This window comes from Myxine glutinosa, chromosome 5 (assembly GCF_964187855.1).
Source record: "Myxine glutinosa chromosome 5, kmMyxGlut1.1, whole genome shotgun sequence".
NCBI lineage: Eukaryota > Metazoa > Chordata > Myxini > Myxiniformes > Myxinidae > Myxine > Myxine glutinosa.
In genome coordinates this window covers 24,431,209-24,448,825 of record NC_136265.1, presented here as the reverse complement: position 1 = coordinate 24,448,825, position 17,617 = coordinate 24,431,209, and the positions used below count along the sequence as shown (strand labels likewise).

General features: G+C 43.2%; 1 protein-coding gene across 1 annotated transcript; it reads right to left on the bottom strand.

Annotated features, from left to right (window-relative positions):
- Window positions 1–6,957: 6,957 nt before the first annotated feature.
- On the bottom strand, window positions 6,958–14,901 carry LOC137427834 (uncharacterized). Its single transcript, XM_068117596.2, has 2 exons — window positions 14,676–14,901; window positions 6,958–9,758 (listed from the first exon to the last, which is right to left on the bottom strand). The coding sequence occupies exons 1-2, from the start codon at window positions 14,833–14,835 to the stop codon at window positions 8,158–8,160; spliced, it is 1,761 nt and encodes a 586-aa protein (XP_067973697.2). The 5' UTR covers window positions 14,836–14,901; the 3' UTR covers window positions 6,958–8,157.
- Window positions 14,902–17,617: the final 2,716 nt, after the last annotated feature.

The window sequence follows — 17,617 nt, the reverse complement described above, 5'->3', positions numbered from 1 at the left end:
GGATTGAAATTCATGATTTTAGAAGTTTGACTTTGAGTTGACCTTTTGACCTCAAAAAATAGTTGGTTTCCCATTTCGTGACAATGTGCAAAGGCTGTTCAATTTTTTTAGAAGTTTGACTTTGAGTTGACCTTTTGACCTCAAAAATAGTTGGTTTCCCATTTCGTGACAATGTGCAAAGGCTGTTCAATTTTGAAGTCAATCGGATGAAAATTGAGGATTTTAAAAATCTGACCTCCAGATGACCTTTGACCTCAAAATCAATAGGATTCTCGATTTTGACGACCTCTACAACCTGGTGAAGTTTCATGACGATCGGTTTAGAATTGTGACTTGTATGCAAGTGACAAACAAACAGAGAATAACAAACGCAGCCGAACAATATATTTGAAAAATCTTCGATTTTTGCAAGTAACAAACAAACAAACAGACAGGGGTGAAAACATAACCTTCATCCACCTTAGGGGGCGGAGGGAACAACAAGCTTTTGTGTCAAAAATGCTTCCATTAAGAAAACAAGACTGTTTTTGCACGAATGTTTCTTCTGTAATCTGTTGTTGTTAGCCGCGTCGCAAGACGCTGGTCATAGAGTGCCCTCTGCTGTTGTTGTTCTTCTTCTTCTTGTTGTTCTTGCAGAGAAGACAAAACCTCAAAGCTCCACCCATTCTGGGAACCATAGCTCCACCCATTTTGGGAGAGGCCTCATATAAACAAATATCCACCATTTTATTAACTCGCATAGCTTTGAGGCCTGTTTTGTAGGCCCGTGGTGTCTTCCTCTCTCACACAGTTTTATTTCAAATCAAATTCGATATATCATTTCATTTTTCACAGTCGCTAACATAGTTTTAGACTCGGTTGAAAAAAAACGGGACGAAAATCCGATGAAAGTTGCCCTTTAGAGAACGAAATGAATTCTCAAAGGCCTGTAACTTCAAGTCCATTGAGATTTTTTTTTTTTTAATCGCGGCATGGTCAGTCATACACCGCCCGAAATAACAGACGGGAAAATGCCGAGATATATTAAAAATTCGTCCATTTGATGACAATCGTCACGATGAAATATTTAATTTATACGTCGTCACAATAATGTGGAGAGAGGAGCATAGCTTCGTTCACGTGTCGCCACACACGGGAAATTGCCGAGATTTTTTTTTTTAAATCGCGGCATGGTCAGTCATACACCACCTGAAATAACAGATGGGAAAATGCCGAGATATATTAAAAATTCGTCGCCACACACGGGAAATTGCCGAGATATATTTTCACTTTGCACAAAAATAACATCAAGTAATCGAATCAAGAGGAATGTCCTGTGCCTATAACATCGACGTTGTAGGTACAGCTGCATCTAGGCATTGTGTAACATCGACGCGGCTTTTGTTTTAATTAAAACTTTTTGTACTTGTTTTTTTAACTAAATACAGACTATTTGATGAAGCTATCTCCGAGGGACTTTCACTCACCCACCGCAGGCAGGTTGGTGGTCTTTCTGTCTTCTACCGACTCCTCTCCGGCCTAGCTCCTCCAGCTCTCTCTGGGCTCTGTCCCCCAAATATTCCTCCAGGTCACACGAGATCTGCCAGCAACCCTCTTATGGTGAAACTGCCAAAATCTGGGCTCTCTGCTCACCTTCACTCCTTCATTCCTCTTTTGCCAGCCCCCCCCCCCCCCTTCCCACGCCTCCTGCCCCCAAGCCCTCTCCCTCCCACACTTCTCCCTGCTCTCAAATGTTGTGGTTGTGTGCTTCCCCTTCTCTCCCCATCTTGTCTTCCGCTCCCTCTTTTTGTATATTTTGTTTCTCTCGTTGATTTGTTTGTGAAATAAATGTTAGCTCTTTCACGAGCCTCGATTCAGTATACAAAAAAAAATCTCCCGCCTCTGGAACAAACTCCCTCACTCTCTTCAATCCCACTCCTCCCTCCAGGTCTTTAAAACAGCTGTTCACCACCATCTCTTGTATTCCCCCATTCAAAACCTTAATCTTTTCTACCCCATTAATTGACTCCAAATCCACTTCCTTCAAATTCCGTTTTCTTTCTTGAAAGTCCTTGTAGTGTCCATCTTGTTTAACCCGTGTACCCCGCCCCAGCCCTCTCCCTACCACAGATCTCCCGACGTCCTTGTTCACTACCGTTGTTGTGCTCATGTGCTTCCCTTTCTCTCCCCCTCTTGTCTCCCACTCCCTCCATTGTATGTTTTATGTGTCTGTGCATGTTTTCATGTTCAATGTGTTAGATCTTACACGAGCCTCGATTCTGTATACAAACTAGAGGTTCCAGGGAACCTGAACTCAACTGGTCTATCTCAATATGGTTCGAATATGCATAATCGAACCACAAACGACATCGTTTATATGTGCGAAAAATATGACAAAAATTGATTTTCAATATGGCCACCCTGTCGCACCCATTTTTGGGCATGCAACGCCAAAATGCAATCCCAAACTAGTTTATGTCTTAAAGATGCTGCATAACAAGTTTCATCAAATTTAATCAATATCTGTGACTTTTAGAGCGTAGACGTCGAATTGTTTTCAGACAGACAGACGGACACTGGGTGTCGACAAAAACTCAGCTGGACATAGTCTAGTTGAGTTAAAAATAAACAAAAACACGTTTCTGCCCTAAAATTGTGACTTCCGACAGAGCTTTTGTGTCAAACGCTTCTTTTAAAAAAACAAGTACAAAAAGTTTTTATTAAAACAAAAGCCGCGTCGATGTTACACAATGCCTAGATGCAGCTGTGCCTATAACGTCGATGTTATAGGCACAGGACATTCCTATTGATTCGATTACTTGATGTTATTTTTGTGCAAAGTGAAAATATATCTCGGCAATTTCCCGTGTGTGGCGACGAATTTTTAATATATCTCGGCATTTTCCCGTCTGTTATTTCGGGCGGTGTATGACTGACCATGCCGCGATTTAAAAAAAAAAAATCTCAAGGACTTGAAGTTACAGGCCTTTGAGAATTCATTTCGTTCTATAAAGGGCAACTTTCATCGGATTTTCTTCCCGTTTTTTTTCAACCGAGTCTAAAACTATGTTAGCGACTGTGAAAAATGAAATGATATATCGAATTTGATTTGAAATAAAACTGTGTGAGAGAGGAAGACACCACGGGCCTACAAAACAGGCCTCAAAGCTATGTGATAGGGTGCATCAAACGCCCCATGATTTTCAAAAAGTTGTTGTATTTTAATGTCTATTCCCTCAAATGTTACACTTGTTGGTAGAAGTATGTATGCAAAAAATAGATGAAATCAGAGGTGGTCCTGGGTGGCCACCGGCCACTTTTATATATTTAGGGCCATTTAGGGCCACAGCTAAACTACTTTACAAGATAATGTAAAATTAACTACATGATAATGTAAAATTAACCATTATACCTATATACAAAAGTAAAGTCCTCCTTTTACTAAATGCCTAATATCAAACAGTTAAAACAACCTTACATGTCAATGTAAAATTAACCAAAATCGTTCTTCATATTACAAAGTTGTAGTACAGTGTTGTAGTATTGTACTTTCATTGATTAAAAGTTTGAAAATGTATTAAGCACAACGCCAATGTCACTACTCCAACTTTGCTCGTTTCCGCAAATTTGGCCTCGCTTTGCGGTCACATTCAACCACTTGAAGAAGATTTTGGAAGTGGTCTTCTCTTCTTGCAGTTGAGACAAAATCAGTTGCGAGCTTTACTGCTCTCTCCGCAGGGTCATTCACAACATTAAGCCCATCCACAATGGACTTGGCTGCCTTGAAGTGCTCATTGTTCTGCCAAGTGTCAACATCCTCTGTTAGGAAGGTCATATCTAGGTGAAGAAGGTTTACTGTAAACCACGAGTCCTCGTTCACAAGATCAGCCAGGGTTGTCGCTTCTGTAATTTTTGGAAATGACGGTTTGCCATATCCAGAACCGTAGCGGTGTTTTGGAGTGCTTGGCATTTCATCTGGTTGTATGGCCAGTAACACATCTGCAAGGGCACGACGATCCTTTTGAGGAATTGCATTGCTGAACAGTGCCAAAACAACCAGTTCTGGGGTTAAATACCACAAATGTCTATCAAAGGCTTTCACAGCGCTGACTGAAATGGTTGAGTTGACAGCTTTATAGTTGAGCAGAGTCTTGTAAAAGCACAAATCAAACCATGGGGCATTTGAAGCAGACTGACATATGAGCCACCAATCACAATAAATATAAACAACAAAAACAACAAACTCCTTCAGTTTTTTCTGTTGATGTTGTGTTGTTACAGTTCCTCGAGGTAGTAGAGAAATTTGCTCTTCAAGTAGGCATATTTTGATGGAATAAAGAATCTTTGACATCCACCTTGCTTTATGCATGGCCCTGGTCTGTGGAGTGTTCCTTGTTTTGTGACATCATCATCGAGGACTACCTGGCAGAGTTGTGCCATTTCCTTGTAGTCTTCCCTACAGTATGAAGCGCTTGTGCGGATTGTGCTTAAAACCTTGTTTTTGCAGGATAAAAGCAGCTGTTGTGCATAGTCATTGTACATGGAAATGTCAATTTTGGTTAAACTTTCATTCTTTGCATGCGATATGCGTTCCCAATTCTTCTGGAATTTTTGGAACAAAGATACTTCTGGAGACTTTGATGCCTCAATTTTGAGAACGTCAAACACATGATCCAGGATTACCTCTCCAACATGATGGCGACATGCACACCACAGAAGAGCACGGTCCAGTTTTGATTGAATGGTAACACAGGCAGCTGTAACGTGTCCAGTGTTTGATGCTGTTGTGTCAAAACATAAGTTGACAACTGATTGTTTGCACTTCCATGAATGTAGATACGTGTAAGTGTGCTCGGCAATGATGTCACCTGATGACCTATCACTTCCAGGAGGATATCTAGCCACCCCCAGTAGCTTTACATCAGTGGCATTCCCAACCAACACTGGCAATCTTTCTTCCTTGACATTCTTGTTTGTGAGCGTTGGTATCTGCTTGCCATCCCAGTGAAGTGTTGCAGCTGTTGGGGCGATCCAATTTTCTTGAATATCTTTGGCGATAGCACTTGTTATTGATCGTCGAGCCTTATCAGCAGTTGAGTACGACTTGGCCACACGACGTGGATCACCTCCTGCCTCTTGAATTACAGCTTTGGTGAGTGCAACCTGTTGAACAGGAGTTATGTTTAGTCGAGTAGCAACAGACACAACTGAATGTCTTTTCAGAATATCATGAGGAATAAAGGCAGATGTACCTGCATATGTTGATCTGTGGTGACTACGCTTCCTTTGAAACTCTGGAATCGCCTCTTCTTCAGTTTCTTCCAAGCTATCTGCAGAGTCACTATCATCAGAGCATACAGAACTAATTGTCATCTCTTGTACACTGGATGATTCATGACGTTCTCGTCTTGAAGCTTCCGCTAAGAGGCGTTTTTCTTTTCTATGATCTTTATCAACTTTCTTCTTGTCAACACCACCAAATGAGGCTACTCTGTCAGATTTCATTGACTCTAAAAATACTCTATCTTCCTCATTCTTAATGTTTGTCATTGCATCTTTTGTCCATACACCAAAGGTCTTATCAAGACGTTCATTCATGGTTTGCAACTTAGCCAAAGTGCTTGGAGATTCTCGGCGAGAAACAGGTATTTGACGCAATTTGTTATTGTCATTAAGAAGGTCAAGTATTAGTTTGCAGCATTGATGGTCTGAAAGCATAGGAATATTTGCTTTAGTGTAGAATTTTTTCAGCTGGATAAGGACGATGCTGGCAGATTTCCATTTCAGTGGCTGAGTTTGTTTGCCTTCACATATTTCTTTCTGGATGTACCACATCACGCATCGAAGAACCTGCCGGCAAGTTGGGAGGCGGACTCCTGTCAATGTACCATCTGCTTCTGTAAAAGCATTGCCAAGACCAAAAATGGCACTTGCTAATCTGGTCTTCTTATCTGCCATCTGAAAGAAAATAAAGGATATTATTAGACTACTAGTATGGGACCCACGATTAGACCTCCGATTTCATTCATGTAAAAATACAAACTAATTATCAAACCATCGTTTTTTGCATAAAATTGTTATATTTGTATTCCTCTCATCAAGACCTTCAATTTGATACCAAACATGACTAGGTTTGGGTGTAAAATAACAAAATCAAACATTTTTACATAGTGCGGCCCCGAAAATGGCCCTAAATATATAAAAGTGGCCGGTGGCCACCCAGGACCACCTCTGATTTCATTTATTTTTTGCATACATACTTCTACCAACAAGTGTAACATTTGAGAGAATAGACATTAAAATCCAAGAACCTAAGGGCGTTTGATGCACCCTACTATGTGAGTTAATAAAATGGTGGATATTTGTTTATATGAAGCCTCTCCCAGAATGGGTGGAGCTATGGTTCCCAGAATGGGTGGAGCTTTGAGGTTTTGTCTTCTCTGCAAGAACAAGAAGAAGAAGAACAAGAAGAACAACAACAACAGCAGAGGGCACTCAATGACCAGCGTCTGCAACGCGGCTAACAAGACCGTTTTTGCACTAATAAGGTTTCTTGCACAATGTGTTGCTTTGCTGCTTACAAGCGAAATTCACTATTTTTTGAAACACACGTTTCTGCTCGAGAAGAGTGACTTGCAACAAAAAACGTGCACAAACAACCATCTTTCGTGTCAGGAACGCTTCAATTCTATTGACTTCCATTAATAAAAAACATTCTGTTCCTCCCGTCAGTCATATGATGCAAGCTGCTGAGGTAGTGCCATTCTCCAGGTGGCACAATCCTGGATGGTCACAACTCCAATGGCTCATTTTTCTCGAGCTGGTACTCATTTTGTCAACCTCAGAAGGATAACTGGCTAAGTTCACCCACCTGATGTTATTTATGACACAACAGAGGCTTGGGACCTTGAAAGCAGCCATCTTATCTGTTAAGCCACGAGCAGGCTCAATGAAATAATAAACTCGGCGACAATAAAAGAAAATCGCGTTTTTAAAAGATTTTAATTCGTTTGCATCCGAAAAATTCACAGCATTTTGTCATTCAAAGAAAATTATTGTTGTTATAGAAACGAAACTGTTATAAAAAGATGAATTCGTAAACAAGCACAATAACTATAAGATAAACATTGTACAGATTTGTTGATATGGAAACTCATTTAAACGGAGTCAGTTCAACCAATGCATGAAATGATTGTTTATATTGCACAAACAACCATTGCACAACAAACAGTTGTATTGGCTGATTTACAACTTTGATTTTGTTTCTTGGGGAGAAGTTTGTCCATCATTGGTTGTTCTGCATAAATATTCTTGGACTCTTGTCTTGTGTGTTCGATTTGGTGATCCTATTCCACCCCGAGGTGTTTTCACAATGTTTCATTTCTTCGCTCTTGCATAGTTCTTGACTTTTGTGTTGTTGCTCATTATTTATTTTTATGTTAAGTTGGCAACATTTACGTTGTCCGAGTTGCATTTCAATGTTTTCAGAGTAGCGTTTTACCACTTTTACCAGTTCTGTTAGTTATTCATTGTTTGGAGTTAAACCTCTTCTGTCGTCCATATACAGGAGGTTGTTGACTTTGTTTGTTAGGATGTCACCTCCAACTTCCTGTGGGAGGTTACACTTTGTTCATCTACTTGGCTGTCGATCGTCGTGTTTTGGGGGTCAGAGCCAAGCAGAACAGAGAGGGGACAGGGAGTGGGAGAAAGATCATCTCCCTGGAAGAGACTATCTTTCTATTGGGGTATCATCTCCATTTGGGTTTCAGAAGGAGGAACAGAGTCCTCCTAGGACTCAAAGTATTCACCTCCATTTTGGTAAAGGACCACGTTTCAAGGACCAAGCTGTGAAGTTTTGCTCTTCTCAAAATTTTGCTCACTGATCTCCAGGCAGCCTCCAATTTGTGTTCGTTTGTTGCAATATTCCGCAATATGGTTTTAAAGGTCTCGGTGCGTTTCTTCTTCGAGTTCATGTTGCTCCACCTATCACTGTCACAACGTCTTGATGGGATGGTGATGTCATCATGAGTACTATGTCTCGTTTTCAATTATTGCTTTTAGTTTGTACTTTTCTGAATTTGTCAGACTGGGATATTTAACTTTTTGCAGATGTGCCAATGGATTACAGGTGTTTGGACAATTCTCTAAGATTTCGATTTTGGCGTTTCTCTTGTACCTTTATCCAGCATGGGTCACCATGTGTGCCTTGTAGGATGAATTATAGCTGAATGATTTATTGCACACACTGCACTTGTACAGTTTATCCCCAGGGTGGTTCCTCATGTGTGTCCGGAGGCTTGAGAGGTGACGGTATGGTTTATTGCACACATTGCACTTATACGGCCTCTCCCCGGTGTGCGTCCTCATATGTACATGGTGGTTTGACCTTTCATTGAATGATTTACTGCACACATTGCACTTATACGGCCTCACCCCAGTGTGGGTCCTCATATGTACGTGGTGGCTTGAGATTTGATTGAATGATTTACTGCACACATTGCACTTATACGGCCTCACCCCAGTGTGGATCCTCATATGTACGTGGTGGTTTGAGATTTGATTGAATGATTTACTGCACACATTGCACTTATACGGCCTCACCCCAGTGTGGATCCTCATATGCACGTGGTGGTTTGAGATTTGATTGAATGATTTACTGCACACATTGCACTTATACGGCCTCTCCCCGGTGTGGGTCCTCATGTGTACCCGGATCTGTGCAATGTCACTGAATGTTCTATTGCACACATTGCACTTGTGTGGCTTCTCAACAGTCTGGGTGTTTGTGTGTATTCCCATGTGTCGCTGGTAGTTTAAAATACATTGGAATCTTCTATTGCACACACTGCACTTATATGGCTTCTCAACAGTGTGTGTCCGCATGTGTACCTTGCGGCCCGAAGTCTGACTGAACGATTTACTGCAGAAGCTACAATGAAATGGTTTCTCCCCAGTATGAGTCCTCATGTGTGCCTGGTAAGCCGAGATCTGAGTGAATGATTTTTTGCAAATTGAGCACGTGTGTGGCTTTTCTCCTGTGTGTATTCTCATGTGTTTCTGGCGGTTCTGATTCAATGTAAATGATTTATTACACACACTGCATTGAAATGGCTTTTCTCCAGTATGGCCCCTCATGTGTACATTGCAGTTGGAAGGGTGTCCAAATGATTTACAACAAAAAAGGCACTCGTACGGCTTCTCCCCAGTATGTGTCCGCACGTGTGTCTTCCAGTTTGAATGACATGCAAATGATTTATTGCAGTCAGTGCACTTATACGGCTTCTCACCAGTGTGTGTCCGCACGTGTGTCTGCCAGTTTGAATACAGTGCAAATGATTTACCACAGTTGGTGCACTTATACGGCTTCTCACAAGTGTGTGTCCGCACGTGTGTCTGCCAGTTTGAATAACTTGCAAATGATTTAGTGCAGTCAGTGCACTTATACGGCTTCTCACCAGTGTGTGTCCGTATGTGTTTCAGGAGCTCTGACTTAAACTTAAATGGTTTGTTGCACGTCGTGCACTCGTGACATTTCCCAACAGTACGTCTCCTCCGGCGAATCTTCTTGCTGGAATCTTTCTGAGATGTCTTGCATTCTGTGCCGTTGTCTGTCTTTTCACAAGTGTCAATATCCATGTTTACCTGGTCACGACTCAAATTATTTTTGTAATCCATGAACTTCATTAAGTAACTCTTCCGCTGTTGTGGCAGAGATCTCTCGTTGGAGGTGTGAACATTCTTGGTAAAGGAAAACGTACTGAAGGTCGTTGTTGATCCCTCTAAAGATCATTCACAGAAAAAAAAAGTCGGTAGAGGTATCAGAGGGATATAAAAACAGCATCAACATAATGATATGGATCTCAAAGAGAGAGGAAAGAGGAAATTACAAAGCTCTCTTGGCAATCAATTTACATTTGTGAATGAGACAATTACGTAAAGGTGTACCAGTGGGGAAAGAGGTAGAGAAACAGAGAATTAATGAAAAGTTCACACAAACATTAACAAGTGACTTCCACTTCCGGTCTTGCCGGCAAGCTTTCGTTTATTCGCAGCTGTCCTCGCTCTCCATCGAAATCGAAGTTAAGTAATTGTTCCCATTTGTATTTTCGTTATAACTGTATTTATTTTATGGTGTGTGTACGTATAGTGTGTCCGGAGGAAGATTCTCGGTGTAAATCTTTCATACCTGCATAGAAAATCGTGTTAATTCGTGTCGTGTCTTTTGAGGCCTTGCACAGTGTCCAACCTTGAGGCTTTGTTTTTCTCAGCGGTCCATCCTTTGTGCTCCAATAACTTTCGTTCTCTGTTTTTCCCAGTCTTTTCACCCCATAGCCTACTTCCTTCTTTAAAATCTCAACTAAAAAAAAAAACAAAAAACATTTCCTTCTCTGCTCTTATTCGTTGATCTTATTCGTTTATTCGTTCTGATTCGTTCGTTCATTCTTCGACCACGTGTTTCTCCCCCATTTCCCCAGATAGTTTTCACTGTTAAAAGTTAAAATGTTTAAACCTTCCCCTCAAGTTCTGTATTCTGTCATATATTACAACACCTATTTTTTCTTCTTCTTTAAAAGGCTGCTTTCGACTTGCTCACCAAATCTATTCATCCCAAAAAAAAATTCCATCTCTTACAGTGTCTCTTTTCGACATTCCCTAAACTCTCCTGCACTCCATCCTCCCTCCAGCGTCCTTAAACGTATTTTTGACTCGAAGGTCACAAGTAACTCATTTTGCAATAAATGTTCGTTTCCCATTAATCGTACACCTTCTGAAATCCAATCTCACCCCTCCCCTCCAAATCTTCCCAATCACCCCTCCCTTTCAAATCTTCCCCCTTGCCCCTCCCCTCCAAATCCTCCCCATCACCCATCCCTTTCAAATCTCCCACCTTGCCCCTTCCCTCCTAAACTCCCCCCACACCCCTCCCCTGCAAGACTCCCCCTCACCCCTCCCCTCCTAGACTCCCCCCTCACCCCTCCCCTCCAAATCTCCCCCATATCGAAGAAGTAATCCCTTTCAAATCCCTCCCCTTGTCCCTTCCCTCCTAAACTCCCCCCTAACCCATCCCCTCATAAACTCCCCCCTCGCCCCTCCCCTTCAAATCTCCCCACCCTCATTTCTTCTCCATTTCCCCCCTCTCACCCCTCCTCCTCAGAGTCCTCCCCGCTTCTTCCCCCTTCCAACTCTCACCTCCATCTCCCCCAACCTTCTGCCTCGCTCTCCCCCTCCTCAAATAACACCTCATTGTGCCTCACCCAATCACCATCAAACCTTTTGTCCGCCCCATCCTTCCCTTTCTCTGAGCTATTCTGAAATCTCTGACACACCTTCAACAGCTCTCCCTACCTCTTCCACCTCTTCCACATCTTACGCTACCCCTCCTCCCCCCTGTTCTGTATCCGATGCTCCCCCTTCCTCTTCATCAATGGTATGGACCTCAAACATCCGGGGCCTTCGTTCAAACTTAACTGATCTCTCCATACAGGTTGCTTCTGACCAACCAGACGTGATCTGCTTTACAGAAACTTTCCTCCTTCATGATGTCTCTGATTCCTTAGTATCTCCCCCGGGTTACTCCCTCCTCCGGTATGATAGACCTGAGCCTCGTCCTGGAGGTGGGGTTGCCATCTTTATCAAAAACTCTCTTCCTCACTCGCCCTGTACTGCACTCTCTCTACCTCACCCCCAAGAATACCTCTGGCTACGGCTTCCCCTTCGCTCCCACCTCTTGTTCATATGTGTGTTGTACCGTCCACCAAACAGTGATGACTCCATCTTCATCTCGCTGTCTGATAATATGGACCAACTTCTATCTACTCATCCCAACTCTCTCTTCCTCATATGTGGTGATTTCAATCGTCACCATGCCAGTTGGCTGGGTGTGGTTACCTCTCTCACCAGCCATGGCTCCTCAGCAAAGGACTACTGCGACTCACTGGGACTGACACAATCTGTCAATTTCCCGACCCGGATCTCAATCAACGGAGCATCTTCTCTTCTGGACTTGGTTATGACTAATTTCCCTGAAAATGTCTGCTGTTCTTCTTCTGCTCCAATCGGCTCATCTGATCATGTACTTGTTAAAGTGGACATCTCTCTTACCATTCTCAGGGAGCCTGCTCAGCGTCGACGAGTCTGGCATTTCACTCAGGCCAACTGGCACGGTCTTCAAGCAGCCATCAATCATCAGGACTGGTCTCCCATCTCTACCACCTCTGACATCAACTCATCCTGGGAATTCTTCCAAAGTAAATTGCTCTCTCATGCACAGATTTATCCCATCTCGTCTTCAGTTGTAATACCCTTCCTCCCGTCCATGGTACACGGATTCTTGAGGTGAGGCTGTTGCCAAGAAACAACTTGCCTTCGTCTCCTGGAAAGCAAATCCAACGGAAGGAAATCTCATTTCCTTTCACAAAGCCCGAAACAAGTGTGTGTCCACCCTCAGGAGCCAGGAAACAATATCTCTCCGTTCTCAAGACCGAACTCTCTTATCTGTCTCCCTCTTCCAAATCCTGGTGGCGTCTGGTCAAATCTGCTTCTGGTGTTTGTTCCTCCTCCATCCCCTACCTTACCTCAAATGGCGACACAGCTGACTCCGCACGTGAAAAAGCTGAATGCCTCAACTCTGTGTTTGCCTCTAAATCTTGCGTCCCAAACCCATCCCTCTCTGTACCCACCGTACCCAGCTGCTCCTGGACGCCGTGTCCTTTCCTCCTGACAAGGTGGAAAAGTTTCTGTCAACCCTCGACTCTGATTCTGCAACTGGACCTGACGGCATCAGCCCACGGGTCCTAAAATCCTGTTCCCTCCGCTCTTTCACTCCCTCTCTCTGTTCTCTTCACCCTCTCTTTTGCTCAAGGTCACCTGCCATCTGCTTGGAAATCGGCCAACATCACCGCTTTACACAAAAAGGTGCAAAAACAGATCCTAGCAACTACAGACCAATCAGCCTTCTCCCAATTATCAGCAAAGTCATGGAATCCATCATTGCTTCGGATATGAAATCTTTCCTCTTCTCCAATGGCTTGATCTCTGATCATCAATTTGCTTTCAGGCCAGGTCACTCTACTCTGGACATGCTGCTTCTGCTGTCTCAACAATGGATGGAGGTCCTCAATGCCAAACAGCAAATTAGAGCTGTCTCCCTCGACATATCACGTGCCTTCGATACGGTCTGGCACCCCGCTCTGCTCACCAAACTCTCCTCCTTTGGTATCTATGGAAATCTCCACGCATGGCTGGCGGACTTCCTCTCTAGTCGTAGTCAACGTGTGGCGCTGAATGGGTTCTCTCATCTCCTCTTCCTGTTCAGGCTGGAGTTCCCCAAGGCAGTGTTCTGGGCCCTGTGCTTTTTCTGGTCTTCATCAATGATCTCTCTGAATCTCTTGAAAATCCTCTCCATCTCTTTGCTGATGACCACTCTCTGTCGCTCCATTCCTCATCCCTCAGATCGGCAGTCTGCAGCCTCCTCACTCTCTGCAGACCTGGACAAAATCACAGACTGGGCAAACAAGTGGAACATGTCTTTCAATCCTGACAAATCTCACAATCTTACGATGTCTCTCCGAAAAGACCGACTGGACAACCCTCCCATCTACTTTCTGAATAATCCTCTCCAAGAAGTTCTGTCACTCAAGCTTTTGGGTCTCACCATCTGCCATGATCTTTCCTGGGAAAACCACATTTCCAAGCTGGCCTCCAAAGCCAGTCGCCGACTGGGCATCCTCCGTCGTGCGAAGTCCTTCCTTGGCACACCTGAGCTCCTCACCACATACAAGGCTTTCATCCACAGCTCAATGGAATACTGTTCCCCCGTCTGGGCTGGTGCTCCTGCCTCACACCTGGCTCGGCTTCACGCTGTTGAGGCCAAAGCTTTCAGAATCATTGGAATCTCCTGCGATGTAGTCAACTCCGAGGGCCTTTCACTCACTCACCGCAGGCAGGTTGGTGGTCTATGTCTTCCACCGACTCCTCTCTGGCCTTGCTCCCCCAGCTCTCTCTGTGCTCTGTCCCCCCCAATATTCCTTCAGGTCGCACAAGATCTGCCTGCAACCCTCTTATGGTTAAACTGCCAAAGTCTAGGCTCTCTGCTCACCTTCACTCTTTCATTCCCCTTTTCTCCCGCCTCTGGAACAAACTCCCCCACTCCCTTCAATCCCACTCCTCCCTCCAGGTCTTTAAAACAGCTATTCACCACCATCTCTTATCTTCCCCCATCGAAAACCTTGATCTTTTCTATCCCCGGTAATTCACCCCAGAGTCCTTGCAGTGTTCATATGTTTTATTCCTCTCCCACCCCCCCCCCCCCCCCCAAGTCCTCCCGATGTCCCTGCTCTCAAATGTTGTGTTTGTGTCCTTCCCCCTCTCTCCCCATCTTGTCTGCCGCTACCCTTGTTTTTTGTGTTTTGTGTGTCGGTTTGTCTTTTTGTGATTAATGTTAGCTCTTTCACGAGCCTCGATCTTGTATACAAAAAAAGAAAAAAAAACAAATCGAGTATATAAAAGCACTTGGACGGATGATTGGTCGGTCGGTGTGCAGTCGAACGTCACACTTGTCCGACCTTGTCGGAGGGGACACCTACCTGCAGCTTCCGTGGAGAACTCACTTCACAGAAGCAACCTCCATGTGTACGTCATAAATAGATGTGCACTCACGAAATTATTACCTGCACACGAGATCAATGTCCCTGTACCTGTGAGGACGTCGGGCTCGTCCCCTCCTTCACGATGGTCCTGAACGTCCAGGATCCTGAAGCCCCAGATCCCAGCAGCCCCTCCTGGACCCCCTCCGTCTCCTCCATGAGAACCCGACGAGCTCGGATCGTGAGCGCAGTTTAGGAGTTCTCGGTCCATGATCCCGTCCTCGTTCTTCACCTCTTGGATTTTGGGTCGGCGAACCACGTGGTTCGATTCACCGGAAGTAACAAACAGGTTTACCCTTCCTGTGATTGATCGGATCAAGATCAAACCCACGATTCCGGTTTCAGATTTTCACTTTAAATTGAGGAAAAAAAAAACTTTCCGATATAGAGAAGGTCAAAGGGAGATTGGATAACTTCAGCTGTCGCGATACACCCAGGTCACGGGCTCACGGTGTTGAAGCAGAAGAAATATCCCCACGGAATTCAAACGGAAGTTGTTAGTGACGTCAGCAATTTGTGTGCCGCCGCCAAGTTGGAGGACGAAGAAAGAAAACAACAAAAGGGACGTCCATTCACGATCGCTTGAGTTATTATTACCTCCGCAGGTTATGTATATTGTATACGGATTCGGAGGAACCTCAGTGGACAGGTTGAGTGGGACGAGGAAGAATTGGATCGACTTTGGTGAAGATCCAGATACCAGATTCTTGTCTTGATCACGTGGTGATGATCTCGGACACGATCGGATAGGCTAAGAAGGATAAAAAGAACCTTTATGTTACAATCGTGGATCGGCTACCTCTCAATGATGAAGAATGACATAAAAAATTAAATAATTCTAGTCTCAGAATCCATAATTAGATCTTCACCAAAATCGAATCGAATTGTCCACGTCAGACACACAACCTGTCCACCAAGTTTCGTCCAAATCCATCCACACCTTTTTGGGATATCCTGCTGTGTATCGTTTTTGGCCATATCTCCCAATGGTGAAGAATCAATTAAAAAAAAAAAAAACTCACATGCAAATCCACATTGAGATCTTCACCAACATCTAATCGATTCTTCCTTGTCACACACACAACCTTCCGCCAAGTTTCATCCAAATCCATCCACAACTTTTTGAGATATCCTGCTGTGTATCGCTTTTGGCCCTGTCTCTCAATGGTGAAGAATCACTTAAAAAATTCTCATATCCGAATACATATTTAGATCTTCATCAAAATCGAATCGATTCTTCCTTGTCACACACACAACCAGTCCACCAAGTTTCATCCAAATCCATCCATAACTTTTTGAGATATCCTGCTATGTATCGCTTTTGGCCCTGTCTCTCAATGGTGAAGAATCACTTAACAAAATTAAATATTTCTCATATCCGAATACATATTTAGATCTTCACCAAAATCGAATCCATTCTTCCTTGACACACACACAACCTGACCAACAAGTTTCGTCCAAATCCGTCCACAACGTTTTGAGATATTCTGCTGTACATCGTTTTTGGCCCTGTATCCCAATGGTGAAGAATCACTTAAAAATTAAATAATTCTCATATCCGAATATATATTCAGATCTTCACCAAAATCGAATCCAATCTTCCTTGAGACACACACAACCTGTCCAACAAGTTTCGTCCAAATCCGTCCATAACCCTTTGAGATATCCTGCTATGTATCGTTTTTGGCCCAATCTCCCAATGGTGAAGAATCACGTAAAAAAAAAAAAAATTATCATATCCAAATACGTATGCAGATCTTCACCAAAATCGAATCTATTTGTCCTGGTCAGACACCCAACCGGTCCACCAAGTTTCATCCAAATCCGTCCATAACTTCGAGATGTCCTGCTATGTATCGTTTTTGGCCCGATTTCCCAATGGTGAAGAATCACTTTAAAAATTCTATGAGACGGATCCAAATCCGGATCTTCACCAAAATCTAATCATTTCGTCGTTGTCACACACGCAACGTCTCCGCCAAATTTCGTCCGAATCCGTCCACGACTTTGAGATATTTTGTTCACAGAGACAAACAAGAAGACGTCACGCTGAGCACGATACTTGCAAAACCCACCCTTCACCCCCCAAAAGATTGCCATGGATACATCAAATTGTCAATTTCATTAAGATTAAAATTGATGGCGTTAATCAAAGCTCGGGTCAATCGGATTGAAATTCATGATTTTAGAAGTTTGACTTTGAGTTGACCTTTTGACCTCAAAAATAGTTGGTTTCCCATTTCGTGACAATGTGCAAAGGCTGTTCAATTTTCAAGTCAATCGGATGAAAATTGATGATTTTGGAAGTTTGACCTTGGGTTGACCTTTCACCTTTTGACCTCATAAATAGTTAGTTTCCCATTTAGTGACAATGTGCAAAGGCTGTTCAATTTTCAAGTCAATCGGATGAAAATTGATGATTTTGGAAGTTTGACCTTGGGTTGACCTTTCACCTTTTGACCTCATAAATAGTTGGTTTCCCATTTAGTGACAATGTGCAAAGGCTGTTCAATTTTCAAGTCAATCGGATGAAAATTGAGGATTTTAGAGATCTGACCTCCAGATGACCATTGACCTCAAAACCAATATGCTTCTCAATTGTGACGACCTCAAAACGTGGTGAAGTTTCATGACGATCGGTTTAGAATTGTGACTTGTATGCGAGTGACAAACAAACAGAGAATAACAAACGCAACCGACCAATATACTTGAAAAATCTTCGATTTTTGCAAGTAACAAACAAACAAACAAACAGACAGGGGTGAAAACATAACCTTCATCCACCTTAGGGGGCAGAGGTAACCACAAGCTTTTGTGTCAAAAATGCTTCCATTAAGAAAACAACTGTTTTTGCACGAACTAGGTTTCTTCTGTAATGTTTATTTTATTTTTTTAAACTAAATACAGACTATTTGATGAAGCTATCTCCGAGGGCCTTTCACTCTCACCGCAGGAAGGTTGGTGGTCTTTGTCTTCTCCCGACTCCACTCCTG

Excerpts from the sequence above, each read along its gene's own strand:
- LOC137427834 (XM_068117596.2), bottom strand. The coding sequence starts at position 14,835 with ATGGACCGAGAACTCCTAAACTGCGCTCACGATCCGAGCTCGTCGGGT. Across the intron at positions 9,759-14,675 it reads CGAGCCCGACGTCCTCACAG|AGGGATCAACAACGACCTTC; the intron begins GTACAGGGACAT and ends AATGATCTTTAG.